A 14,836-nucleotide genomic window follows, 5' to 3' on the forward strand; every position below is an offset into this window, starting at 1 on the left:
AGAGAGAGAGGTGATAAGATAAGCAAAAGGAGCTTGTTTAGACGAGGAAGCTTTTCTTTTTTGTTTTTTATTTTCTTCCGCTCTTCCGAGAAGAGAAGAGAAGAGAAGAGAAGAGAAACGAACGATCGAGGATGACGGGGGCTGGCTTACTCTTGAGTTTTCCCCTATTCCTTCTCCCTCCTTTGCTGCCACCACTCGAGAAGCAAAAGCGTCGGAAAACAAACCGGCGAGAGATAAAATGAATTTTTCAACAAGATCCGAGAGAACTCGCGCGTCACTTTTAACGAGCTTTCCTCGCTCCAACGTATCTCCATCGAAACCTCTCTGTAAGCGGTACGTAACTGGGACTCCCGCTAGCTTTGCCCTTCTCGTAGATGAGATTATCGGAGGCTATTCGATGGATCCATCCAAATAATAGTTCGTCTTTGTTATGAGACTCGCCGACGAAGACCCGATAGATTCGTCTTTTTCGCAATGGACAACTTCTTGCCGCTCGTATCGTGTGTACTCGTTCGGTTTGAGTCTCCCGATCCGTCGATCCTCCTTCTTCCTCCTGAACGTTCTCCTTCGCCGACGTGCTACGTAGATGATAACGATCTCGCGCGAGATTAGAGAAGAGGGATAAAAGAGGAAAAGAAAATAAAGTTAAGAGAATGTGAAGCGTCTAGTCTCGTCGTTAACGATCTTCCCTCGTCCACTTACTTTCCCCCTTCGTTAATTTTTCTATCCTCGGGACGGTCGGAGGACTTCTTACACTCGATTACGAGCATCGAAGCGAAGCCAACGTTGTCGTTGTCCCTCTCGAGTCGATTTTTATCTTCTTCGACGTCGAGACGCTTCCTCGTATCCTTCTCTACGTTCTCCCTTTTCGTCTCTTGCGACGCGTTCTCACTGCGAACATTATCGATTCGTCAGATTTTATATCGTCGATCGTTAATCTCTCCCAATTATAGATAGGAGGTATACTTATTTAAGAGGAAAAAGGGCCGTTTGTTCGTCGTCCACCTTCCACCGACGTCAGTCGTGTCCGAATGAACTTTCCTCAGAAGTTCCCGTTCTCTCTCTTCGTATCTTTTCACTTCCGCCGCTATCATCGATCGAATAAGCCCGTACAAATTCTCTTCTTCCCTTTCGTAGCTTTTGACCACCCTAAACAATTTATTCTCTTACTTCCTGAACTCCTTTATTTCTCGAACGAGGGACTTACGGTTCCCTCGGCGAAATCGTTTCTACTCCTTGCCGATTCGTCGTCTCTCTCTCCTCTGTCTCGAGTTCTTCTTCTAAATTCATCGAAATGACATTTACGTCGGTGGGATTGGTCGTTTCTTCGACGTGCTCGGTCGTTACGCTTCGTTCCTCGTGGTTAATGATCTTCGGATTGCTCTCTTCGGAAGCAATCTCGAAGAAATCCTTCGGTTCTCCTTCCTCCGTCGTTAAATTTGTTAAAACGCTTTGCTCCTTGCCTTCTATATCCTTCAAAGACAATTCACGCTTCAATTGCTCGACTATGAGGTCCAAACTCATTTTCGCCTGGACGCTCGCGCTATCCATCGAATTCTTTCTCTGAGTTCGCCGTTTTCTCGAATCGACCTCGGATTCGTTATCTTCGATGGTTTGCGTTCTGAAAGCAAAAGTAACGCCTGAATCGTTTTGATTATATGACAAAAGTAACGCCTGAATCGTTTTCTGCGAGAAAGGGTATGCTTTTAAACGCGTCGAATATTTTTCACGATTCTAAGAAAAGTAGCTTCGCGATCAAAACCAATCGCATTTTCGCATTCGTTAAATCGACTGAAATTGAATCCCCCAAAACAATTACTCTTGGAAAATCGAGACGTCTTATTAATACCAACGTTGCTTCTACGAATGTCGACTAAAAGTCCTTTGCCGATATCGAAAATATAGTTCAATCGTTCGACGTACTTGCACAATCGAGGACACCTCGATCCCATGATCCTGTCTCGTTGATTCAAATTCCTTTGAAATCTTTTCCTTTCCTTCCAGGAGTATTCGTCGAATCGTACATAAGGATTTGAATAGGGTAAAGGTGCTACGAGCTTGCCGAAGATATCGAAGATAAGACGTCGTAGGAAAATAAACGTAAAAAGACCGTGGATCAGTATTGGGATCGACAGATCAAAAGCTAAGAAAGGTACCGTCAACGACATAATAAAGAAATTTTTAGCTCCGTCGCTTTCAGCGAACTCGAACTATCTACGCTCATGATACCGACAATTTTTTTTTATCAATTTTTCCAACTCTACAAAGATTTGCCTTTTCCTGTCTTTCCTGTTCTTTTTCCTTTTCTTTTTTTTTCCTTTTTTCTCTTTTTTTTCTTCTTCCTTTTTCTTTTTCAGGTTAACCAAATGTCAGGGAGAATGCGATCGTGTTTTTTTTTCCTTTTCCTTTCTTCTTCTTCTTCTTCTTTTTTTTTTTTTTTTTTTTTTTTTTTTTTTTCCTTTTTTCTCTCTCGATGTTTTTTATTCGTCGTACACGTACGCTACATGTTGTGTACGCATACATTGCACGGTGTTTGCTACAACTTATTTATTTATCTCTACAGTTTTCAATAGTTGATTAAGTCACACTGAGCGTAACGCGTTTCTCTACGCTTTTTGCCTGATTAAGAGGAGCGTTTCAAACGAAACCCAACTAGAAAATACATCATCCGCTTTTGTTCAATTTTTCGGTACGCTACCGTCGCGTCATATTTATTGCTTCGCTCTCGACGCGCGCGCAGGGGGGTCAAGTGCTTGTTGCGAGAGTGAGCCTGTTCAAATAAAGTTTCTCTGTTATTTATGCGATATATATGTACGTACTGTCACCGGATCATACTTTTCCCGTAAAATCCCGACCTATGTACGAGTATATCGATCGAGCCTTAAATCGAGAGGAAAAATCAAAGGAGTGGATAAACGACGAATAGTAGGACTCTTTATCCCTTCGATGAAATTATTATTCTTATTTGATTCTATTTGTCGCATATCATTATATAGCGACGATATATTCGCGCTCGTATATCTATCGAAACGATCAAAAGTATTTACGTCGTATATACGAGAAAAGAAAAGATAGAGAGAAATGGATAAGGCGCACCGTGTGTCGTAGGTCGAATTTTATTTTCTATTGAATCAAACTGTTCATTCGAGTACGATTCATCCGACCAAAAGTTATTTCACTATCGAACAAGAGTCAATGAAAATACAAAAGCTCAGGGTAATTTTTAAACGAGCGTACACCGCCCTAGGCGGGTTTCCGCTATATTTTTTTTTACTTTTCCTCTCTTTTTATTACCAGTATTCATAAATTCACCTCGACTGCGTACGCCTCCTGGCACTTTTTGTTTTTTCTTGTTTTTTCCCCCCATTTTCTGTTTTCCTTTTTTTCTTTTTTCTTTTTTTTTTTTTTAACAAATAAATCAGAATAATAATAGCGGAGGAGAGAGATAGGGTGGAAGAGTAGTTACGTTTTATCTTTCGCAGTGATTCGGGGGGGGGGGGAAATAAAACAAAAGCAAATTTTGTTCGGTGACGAGAAGGAACGAGAGAGAGAGAGAGAGAGAGAGAGAGAGAGAGAGAGAGAGAGAAACACATTGATCCGCTTCACTTTCCTTTGTTTATTTTATTCAGACAATGCGTTAGAACATGTCCTCTCGATCGAGAGTGAGGAGCTCGCTAGGACTCGATTGCGCGTCGACGTTTTGCTCTAACGGTTTCACGTCTAACGCAATCGAAATTGGAGTGCCTTCAAGGATCTTCTATTAAACTTGACCTTTGACGAGCTTTCAATCCCGTGTCTCGTAAATCGCATTGGATTCACTCGAAAAATCCTCTTTTCTTCTCTTTCCTTCTCTTCTCGTATCGATATTTTATTTTCAATACGCTATCGCATAACTTGCATAGTTACGAATTTCTTTTCACGATCTTTTCGGAATTCACCAACTTTTCTCCTTTGTACGCATACCATCCTTTCCCATAGAAAATTCCTTCTCTTTCTCTCGTGTATTTTCTTTAACCTTTCACATACTCGTGAGAGAGAAAGAGAAAGAGACAAAAAAGAAAATATCGGACACGCCGTATCAATCCTCCCCATTGTTTCGCCGTATCTATCGTACTCGTAGGAGTGTGTGTGTGTGTGTCTGTGTGTGCCTGTGTATGTGTGTGTGTGTGAAAGCGAGAGAAAGAAAAAAAAAGAGTTGGACAGAAGGCAGGAAGAAGGACTCCTCTTCGTAATTCGTAGATGATCGGGGATGATCGACGAAGCGCAGAAAGATAAGTAAAGTCAAAGAGAATGGAGATAAAAATATAAAAGGAGAGCTAGTGAACGAAGACAGAAAGAAAAGGAGAAAGGAAAAGAAAAGATACGTGAAGTGGAAAGAGAGAAAAGAAGGATGAAAGGAGAAGCACAAAGCAGAGCAGAGCGGAGCAGAGCGGAGCAGAGCAGAGCAGAGCAGAGCAGAGCAGAGCAGAGCAAAGGAAGGCAAAACAAAGCTGGGAAAAAGAAACAAAACAAAACAAAACAAAATAAAAGCAAAGGAAATGAAAAAAAAAAAAAAAAAAACAAAAACAAAAAAAAAGGTAATGAATTCGGACGATGACGAGGAGGTCTCTCTTTCTGTCTTCCAGGCACGGCCGAGAACGACGCGGTTCAAGCCCTCCTCGCCAGATATCTGCAGAAACGTCTTCAAGGTACTCAGCTCTCGACGCTGCCGCCGCCGGCCGTCCTCTTCAACTCTCGTCATCAGGCAAAAGTCCGTCAAGCCGCGCAGAAAGACTCGACGAACAGCGACGGCTTAGCTCGCAATTCTCATCCTTCATCTAGCTACAAGGATAATAGGAAGCACAGAGAGGACTACGACGATGATTACGTGGACGATCTTCAAGGGTTCGAGGACAGCGATAGGAGCAGGACTAGAATCGATCTTCTTGCTGGTAAATCCTTCGTCTTCTTCATCTTCTTTTTCTTCTCCTTCTTTCCGAATCATTCCAGCCATTTCTCTCTCTCTCTCTCTCTCTTGTACTATTATTAGGTTATTCTGTATCGAAGAACATGGCGCTTTTTTCTCTCTTTTCTTTTTCCTCGTCGCGACAGGGAAAGAAAGAAAGGGAATTGGATGGAACTAGGCTGATAGATAGCCCGTAGGAGTCTTGGTAACGCGATAACGAGAGTATGCAGGAGGTAGTAGAGCAACAACGTCGACGTCAACGTCGAAGTCGTCGTCTCGCGCTTGACTCTTTCGACTACGAATTCGTAAGACGAGTCGAAGAGAAGCGAAACGCGGCGTCGATTTTCTACGCTCTAAATCTCCTTTCCTAACGTGTCTATCGGTCTCTTTGAATAAGATAGAGAAAGATGTAGAGATACACGTCTGGACGACCTTCTCGAGCGTGTCCACTTGTATTGTTCCCTTCGTCAATATCGTTCTCTTTTTTCTTTTTTGCGAATCTATTTTCTCCGAGAAAAATCGTTCCAGTCCGTTCGGCTTAAGGAAAGGCATCGTGTCGTGTCTATTACGCATAATACATATATTTCTTTTAACGAAGTATACTCGCGAAAACAGAAGAGACTGTAATTTCGTTGTTGATCTCTTCTATTCGCTACCTACTCTGCGGGATATCATCCTACGAGAGATTGTGGTTGTCGTCTGCTTTTATCATCGAGTACGCAGACATTCTCTCGTTCGAATAGAAGTGGTGGTTTATCGATCTGTGTTAGTGCTGCGCAATCCATCTCTCCTCCATCCCTCTATCTCTCTCTCTCTCTCTCTCTCTCTCTCACACTCTTTTCTCAAAAAATCAACGTATACGAAACCTGTCAAAACTCCCTATTATTGCCTTAATCGCATAGAAAAGTTTTGATTAGATATTTTAATAAATCGAAAGTACCCGCCGCGTCGTCGTCATTCCATTTTCTATTACATCAGACGTGTACCTACGTATCTAGGAAAATCCCGCGTTCGCAGATGTCCTATTTCCGTCGCGCGTTTTCACTTCTGTCAGCGTCGTCGCGAACGTTTTAAACGATCACGGCCGGAGACGTACGTTTACCGGATCGACTTGCTGAAACTATAAACGTACGTACGCGATACGTACGTATTTAGGTACGTATGTATATTCTACGTGCAACGGATACGCACGACATGAGTTTGCTGTAACGTAATACGTAAAATATGCGGACAGAACGTGTGTGCGCGTACGTCCATGTATATCTGTAAGCGAAAGCAGTCCGGCAATACTTCCCGTTGAAAGTACCACTATTCGCGAGTTTATTTTCTACCGTTATAGATCGCACTGAAAATGTAACACAACCAGACAGAGACAAAGGGCCGTTCCAAACGATAGGTATTTGTTTTGATTTTGTAGAAACGATCGATAGATAGTTCTATAAAATATCGATGGCATATCGATGAGTTGAAAAAAGAAGAAAAAAATAAAGAAATGAAGAAAAAAAATAAAAGTTTTGGCCATCGAGCCGCGATTGTCGAGTCGCATTGGCGAGTTTATTCGAACCAATGCGCGGAGAAGGAAGGGTGGGGCCTTTCGTCGTTTGCGCGTCGCTGGTTGACGTCTTTTGATCTTCGATATTTTTGATTATTACACGAGTACCCTCTCGATCGACTCTTCGAATTCGTTATGCGAACGAAAGCTGTCAAGGATTTAATCGAGTACATAGGGCTTTGATATTCGACGGCTATTCAATATGCTATTGGCCGACCAATCCAATCGAGAATAGTCGCGTGACATGGAACATCCGAATCACGACGCATGCCATGCGTCCGATCCTTTTATTTCGTTTCTTCCTTTCCTCGAACGTTTTCTTTATTCTAATTCTCCCGCGTGTTTCTATCTCTCGCGTGGACATGGACGATCGGAAAATTTGCCAGCGATATTTCTTTTCCTTTCTTTTCTTTTTTTGTTTTTTTTTTTTTTTTTTTTTTTTTTGTTTTTTTTTGCCGATCACGTAACATCGATTTTTTTCATCGTATCGTACGAAGTATTGCGTTTTGACGGGGGGGGGGGGGGAAGAAAAGAGTTTCGCCAAAACTGCTACGAATCCGTTTGCAACATCCTTTTTCGCTCTCTTTTTTATCTAGCGCTCTCTGTTTGACTATCCAACGTGCCTCTAGATCAGAAATTGACAAACACTCTTGGGTATTTGCACGCGCTCACGGCGATACGAAGCGATAGGGGAGAAGAAAAGCAAGCTGAGAAAGTGAGCGAGACGGGCAATAAACGAAGAGAAAGAGTATAGAAAATAGAGAGAGAGAGAGGGGGGGGGGAAGAGGGTATCGAGTTTAAATTCTAAACGAGATAGAGTTCCTCGAAAGGAGGAATCTCTTGCAACATTTTCAATATTCTTTTTCCTATAAATACAAAAGACCTAGGTAAATGTTAGAAAAATAAAGAAATTTCGGGACTCGAAGGAGATTCCTTTTATGCATGCGGTTGGTTTTTTCTCCAAACGTACCTTTCCGAGCACACGTGTTTCAATTATAACTCGGTGGATACGGTTTATGAGAAAGTTTGGCAGGAGCGTGTCCCGAGTAAATGTTTAAATCAAGTTTAATTTGGTAAACGTTCCGCGATACCCAAACCCAACGGGGTACGGGTTCGAGTACAACGTGAGTAATTTTAGCCGACAAACAGCGACTTTCAGCTCGAGAGTTTCCAAACTTCTGTTTGTCTTGACAACTTGCAAAAGCGAGAGAATGAAACCGAGAGAGAGAGAGAGAGAGAGAGAGAGAGAGAGAGAGAGGAAGGGATAGAAGAAGGAGGAGGAGGCATAGTTGAAGGAGGCAGTCGCAAGTGCGGCCTCGATATGTACGGTTCGTATAAATAAGACGAAGAGTACCGGTGGCTTAAAGTTTTAAGCGAAACTTTGGTGAAGGTTCCAATAAAGCAGGAAGAGGAGGAGGAGGAGAAGATCGAGAAAAGGGGGAAAGGGGGCAAGGGAGAAAGGTTCAGTCTAGCCGAGCATAATCACCCTTCTTGCACGAACTATGACCGAGATTGTGAATGTGTCTTCAAGGAGGACATTCCTGTCGATGTGTGTGTGTGTGTGTGTGTGTGTGTTTGTGTATGCCCTACGCGTTCTAGCACGATGACATAATTCACAAACGTCCTACATGGCGTTTGGCGAAAGCATCGGTGCCGCCGAGAATAGAAGGAAGGCCTCTTTGCTCTTGCTGGCTCCCACTTGATAATCCTGAAGCTCTGGATATGCAACCACGGATGTTGTTCCCGAGATGGTACTGATGGTAATGGTGTTGGATGCATATGCGAAGAGACCTTGCAAAGCATTAACGTGTTCGTCTCTTCGTGCTACCCATCGTGTGTCCTTGTCAGAAGCTCTATTCGAGCATCCTCTCTCACCCTCTCTCTCTCTCTCTCTCTCTCTCTCTTGGTTTCTCTCCCATCTTACGAACGCTCGAGTACCTCGTGGAAATAATTAATGGTTATGGTATTCCGTGTATGGCTATTAAACATACATATGTATGCTACGTGGCATGTTCGCGATATAGTCACTAATCGTTCTAATCGTTGAGCGAAATTTTATCTTTCATCCGTTAAAGTACCTTTTCGTTCTTATCGTACCTCTTAGTAAAAGTAGTAATATCGTTGGTATATGTATATACCGTTATAGGAACATATTGGTGTATATATCTATATGACTATTTGCATCGTCTTTTCTACGATAAAATGAGATCCTACCTTATCTTGCTTAAAAATCGATGCGCATCGTCAAAGACGATCTTCCAACGGTGCCATATTTGAAGTAGATATAAATTATTCGCGGCCGCTTTTCTATTCCTGTAATTTGTGTCGATTTTAAATCTAAAAGAATATAACGTAAATTAGTCTGACGGCAGCTTTTCTTCCTCCTTTTCTTTTCTTTACCATTTGTTTTCTCCTCGTTCTTTTACTTTTTCTTTTTCGTTCACCGATAAAACGAAACTCGTCAGTTAGATTTAATATCATTGATGAGCAAATCATCATTGAATAAAATCCATCGTTCGTTTGACATTTAGAAAAAGAATGTTGTAAAATCCTTTTACGTTGTAGACGGCGCCCATGCCTGTCATTTATCATATTTAATCTTCGTATATTTCTGTATAACGTATGATTACGTATATAAAATTTCTACGTTCGTCAATGGAAAGTTCCTTATAAGAGACGAAATTTGACGTCTTCATGAATAAATACAATATTGTATTTTATTTATCCGATGCCCGGATCAAAGTCGCGAAAAAAGAAGTGGTTCCATTGAGTCGACGTAAAAACCATGACCATGCATCTTAAATATAAATATTCACGATTTCCAATCGGGAAGGATAAATCCGGAGAGATGTGAGCTAAAACGAATCCAGTTTACTTTGCCAAGGACGGACGGTTGCTCGAACTGAACTCGGAGAAAGTGGTTCCGTTGGGTCGTACGTGCGAAGCCTCCCACTACTCTTTCCCTCCCGTCTCCTTCTCCTCCTCCTCCTCCTCCTCTCCCCCCCCCCTCCCTCTCTCTTTCGGACAGGTATATTATACGTACCTTTGCTAAATAGTTTATTACCGCTTAATTCTCTTCGTTACGAGAACGTTATTGTAGGTATATCGGGGGAATAAATTTTAGAGAAGACTCTCTCAGCAGTGATAAATATTCGGATTCATTTAACGGTGCATCTCTATAAAAATAAATGGAATGGATGAGAATGGAACGTTCGTTCGATAAAACATCGTACCTGATAACGACTCTCGACTCTTGCTTTGTTCCTTTTTCGAAAAATTTCAATCTATCCAAGTCGCTTCTCGATTCGAAAGGTCGACGAACGAAATTTCTTTTGTTTTTTTGTAGTTATCAAAGAAAAGAGAACGATCCTCTCGAGCTCGCTGAATCGTTCGGGTATTATTCACGTATCTACGAGGTAAAGGCGTTGACGAATTTATTAATTAGCTGTCATCACGAGACAAAGATAGTTGAATTTTTCGTTGAATGTCGTCGTTAACGAGGACCAAACTTTCTTTTTACCGTATTCGTTCGTTCTAAAATCGAAAATCAGTATTTCTCGTTAACATAACGCGCGAAAATGAAACTTAACGAGTAGAGATACTTTCGAAAGTCAAAGATGACGGGAATTGAAAAATAAAAAATTGAAGAAGATACAGGAACGGAAGTGTCGTTCTTGTTTTTGAGAAAGCAACGAAACGAATTTTTCAATTGTAATCGCCGTGGATATTCCATCGATTCGATAATGCTCGCGAGATCTGTGTCCACTTAAAGGGGCCTCCGCCAATGCCTTTCTAAACAAGCGGAGCGGCCGATTGCGAAAGATCCCTCCGTGGAATCTCGACTTTCATTTTCAAGCGTTCCTCCTGACTCTCTCGCGACGTTCCTCGCGCGCGCATGCTTATGCACGTGACGCTAGTGCTAGCTCGCGCCCATGTAACTTTAGCTCTTCGCACTTGAAAAAACCAACTGGATTTTACCATTTTCGGAGATGTAATGAAATTGCAAAACATCCTATTTTAATTCGAGGAGAGAGAGAGAGAGAGAGAGAGAGAGAGAGTAGAGGGATTCGTTTTTTTTCCAATTTGCCGTCCAGACGCCTGGCTAATGATCGGCGAATTTGAGGTCACCGTGTCCCCCGATCCTGATAGTTCTGACCGAGGCCTACATTCCTTCGCGGTGTGTTCACTTGGCAAAACACGTTGCGAAAGAATCCTGCAGGCTATTCCATTCTATGCGAACAACACTAGCTCACTCCTAGCAATCAATCGGCCAGTAATACCGGGTTATACTACTGACGTCTGTGTGTGGTGGTCAATGTTCCTATCGCGCTCGCGGTAGCCATTGCCAGGATCGTTAAATGCCCAAGTCATATACCATTTTTCCTAACTTTTAACGACTTCTTCAAAAGTTCTTTCAGACGTATTAGAAGGATATATAAGCGTCGATACTACCCAAAGCGTCATTCGGAACTTATGGGACCTAAATTAATGACGACATTTTCTTTCCTCCTTTTACTCTCTTTCGTTCGATCAGCCATTCGGTTAGGCTCATTAACGGCTAAACAATAAAGCTTTCGAAAATTGATCGATGAAAATTTTCGGTGCGTGTCATTTACGATGGAATCATTTTTTTCCACATTCAAATATAATTCGAATTTCATCCATCTCTCCCCCGCCCCTCCCTCTATCCTGTGATACATCCCATATTCTTTGGTAGAATCTTTCTATTTCGATCGACGTAGCACATATATATATATATATATATATATAAACGCGTCTACGGAGGGTTCAATTACGGTGCGTCACACACATAGATAGAGAGGCGCCGAGTAATCTCGATACAAATCTCATCTCATGAATAATTCGCTAGGTGTGTACCCCTTGTTGGCCGTTTCCTATATCCTACGACTTTTCATGAATGTTGTATCGGCGATGTTTAGTTTTCTCGTCTTCCTCTCTCTCTCTCTCTCTCTCTCTCTCGAGCGCGCACGAGTATCCCGGTCGTAGAAAGCATTAAATAATTTTCTTTGCACGTCGCGAACAAATCTCTCTACCGTTCGATGGCATTCGATTGGTCTTGTAGCCTGCTCATGAATAAATTTATATCGAACACGTTCGTCGTACTACCAGAACGGTGGTAGAACGGTGGTAGAGAATGGTGGTAGAGAATGGTGGTAGAATGGTGGTAGAATAGCGGTAGAATTCGGTGGTCTCGAACGCAATTAGGACTTGTTTCGTTTACCGTTGCCGCGAGACATAATTTCCTTGTTACGAGCACGTTTCCACGTTTCTCGTCTTTTACATAAAATTCCGAGCGAGCAACGTTACGGAAGGATCAACGCTCGTGTCTCGAGCGTATATATATCGAATGAAAGCAAAACGTTACCTCTACGTGTTGTATTCATTTCGCTCGATTCGTCTGATATTTAACGAGTGAAAGTATGCCGAATATCCAAATATATCGAAACGGCTGGATTATTTTTTTCTTCCTTTTCTCGTTTTCTTTTATTTTTTTCTTTTTACTCCTTGGTCAGGCTCGTAATATACATCGATTATTGCGACATCGCGTTCGTCGCATTTCTCTCATTTTCATTTTCCTCTTCGTAGCAACGATGAGATTTACATTTCACGACAGTCCAGTCATCGGCCGTTGAAGCAAATTCCATGTAGCTCGTTAATAGGGCATACTCGCGGGATCGAACGTTAATGGAGCTTTTAAAATTCGCGCGTTCGCGTTCGTACCAAGGTGGTTATGGGATAGTAGAGGAGGGGGATAGGTGGGAAAACTTGTGACGTTTTAAAATTCCCCACTGTCTCGTTTCGTCGTTTTATCGGATCGGATAACATCCGCCTCCGTCTTCTTCTTTCGTCTTCTTCTTTCGTCTTCTTCTTTCGTCTTCTTATTTCGTCTTTGTCATTATCGTTGTCCTCATAGGAGCTACTGATATTCGAGGATAAATAGAGCGGTTGCGACGTTAAGCAAATAATTGTGTTACGTTGACAGACACGGGATATTTATGGGACGTCAGAGAAACGTCATCGTTGTCGTCGGTAATAAACTTTCGAGACTTAATATTATGTCGAAGTTAGGAGAGATGCCCATCCGCAAAGAGATAGATGTCGCGAAATATTTCAAACTGTCTCTTCGTTAAGTTCTATAAATGTCTTCTTACCGGTTCTCTGGAATCTTTCTTTATGTTCGATCGGGACTTCATGACGTCAGGGTTTATTATCGTATTTCTCATTTTCATACTAATTCGTAAATTGCCAATGAAAAGAATATGAAAGTAAGATTTTATAGTAAGATCGAAAGAACGTTTCTCAAATATTAATACGTATAGTTGTTGTTGTATCTTTCGTATTAGATTATTATGTCAGAAGACGTTACATTATATAGAAATATCGTAAGCGTAAAGATAAGCTAAAGGATTCGCAACGAAATAGTTTCCTTCCGCGATATAACATTTGGTATAGACGCGTGAAAGTATCTACGTAAATAGTACGTACGTATGTAGGACGCTTCACGTAATTCGCGTCCCATCCAAGGAGCAAGAAGCTGCAGAAGCCGGTGAAGGTCGGCCAGTGTAGAATCCCGATTGAAAAGCCAACGTCGAAGCTTGTGGCCGCTCAGTTCTTCGTCGTTGTTTGCCTTAGAAGGTTGATCGTGCTCGGAGCCGGTTACAGGCCAATACTCTTTCTCCCTTTCCCCTAACCTCTCCCCTTCTCTCTCTCTCTCTCTCTCTCACACACACATAAACACGAATCGAGATTATAGTCAAAAAAAGAAAGAAACTCTTGGACTACTTCGTACTCCGAGCACGAAGGCAACGAGCTAGTATCTCCGCATTCGCCGAAGGTTTCTGCAAGGTCGAAGACAAGATTTCTCGGGTGAAAAGGTCCTTCCAAAGTTCCTTGAGCGTCGTTCGAATTATCGTTACGTTCGAACGGTCATAATACGACAGCTGCCTAGAACTTTCACTCACGGGACTGCATTTTCAGCCGTGACAACGCAATTCGATCGAATTATAATCGTGCTTGTAAGCTGATCATATTCGACTTTCTAAGATTTCATATAAATTGGGTTCCATTGTTTTGAAAAACGAATTAACCGTTGTTGTTATATTCGTCAAATATTCTTACGCGAAACGTAGGTAGGTAAATGTGGTAGGTAAACTTTTAAAGACGGTAAAAGCATCTCGTGTTTGCATAAAGAAGGAAAGAGAGAGAGAGAGAGAGCGAGAGAGCGAGAGAGAGAGAGAGAGAGAGTAAAGCTTGGCGAAGTAAACTCTACGAGTCGGGAGATATCTCCTCTCATTCGGCGTTACACGCCTCTCGAGTATAGATCGTGCGTCGTAAGTCGCAAAGTAACTCTCGTTTTCCTTTGAAATCGTGACTGACCCCTCTCCACGTTTTCTACGTACGTGTGCATACGTACTTGAACACGTTCTCTCTCTCTCTCTCTCTCTCTCTCTCTCTCTCTCTCTCTCTCTATCTTTCCCTCTGTGCTCCCATTCTCCTCTATCTATCGATCTAGATCGCGTCTCGAGATCTCGTGCGTTCGACCGTTACGAATAATTTGTATCAAAGCGGAGAGTGTCCCGATGCGTAACTTTAATTTTGGATGTACTTAGAGTGTGCAAGTGCGTTCGAAGGAATAGGCGAAGGATCATAGGAGGATCATCAGAAGAAGAAGAAGAAGAAGAAGAAGAAGAAAGAGGAGTCTTCGCGAGTTGAGAAGAGAGAAGAAGACACGTCATGACGAAGAAAAAGACGCATTTTATCCTATTCGTCGTTCTATTCGTGGCTTCCCTCGATGCAATTTCTGGCAGACTGAACGGTACGTTGCACCTTCGCGATACCGACTTTACCGCTTTCTCCTTGCAAAGAGAGAAAGAAATAAAGAGAGACCCTCGTATCTCTTTATCGAAACTTTCCTCGGGGCGAGACGCATTCCTAAATCTTCGATGGTAGATTAATTCATTGAAATACCTCAAAGATTACTTTCTCGTCGAACTAAGAAGAAGCCTTTCTCGTAGCGAACGTGGTGATGATCTAACTTTTATGTCGTCGACGATATACTCCTAGTAATGAAACGTCTCGCTCGCTCTCCTTCTCGTGAAAGAAAAGAGAGAGAGAGAGAGAGAGAGAGAGAGACATTGTTAATTTAAGCAAGCTCGCTAGTAGCTTCCATTATCGATCTTCCCTCGGGCGCTCCACCAGAAGAATTCATCGATTGATCTACTACCTCTCTCTCTCTCTCTCTCTCTCTCTTTCTCTCTTTTTCCTTGAAAAAGTCTTCGCTTGCAAACGGACCCGATTCAGTCGTCGTCCTTTCACTG

The 14,836-nt window shown here is 42.2% G+C and overlaps 1 protein-coding gene across 5 annotated transcripts in view; it reads left to right on the forward strand.

Moving 5' to 3' along the window:
* The window catches only part of LOC124949591 (low affinity immunoglobulin epsilon Fc receptor-like), a 91,510-nt gene that overhangs the window by 65,124 nt on the left and 11,550 nt on the right, over nucleotides 1-14,836 (forward strand). For all 5 annotated transcript variants that reach the window (XM_047494914.1, XM_047494911.1, XM_047494910.1 and 2 more), the window contains one exon: nucleotides 4,626-4,931. In XM_047494914.1, coding sequence (XP_047350870.1) covers nucleotides 4,626-4,931 — 306 coding nt within the window. The remainder of the gene's footprint in view (nucleotides 1-4,625; nucleotides 4,932-14,836) is intronic.

Source organism: Vespa velutina, chromosome 6, assembly GCF_912470025.1.
Source record: "Vespa velutina chromosome 6, iVesVel2.1, whole genome shotgun sequence".
Taxonomy (NCBI): domain Eukaryota; kingdom Metazoa; phylum Arthropoda; class Insecta; order Hymenoptera; family Vespidae; genus Vespa; species Vespa velutina.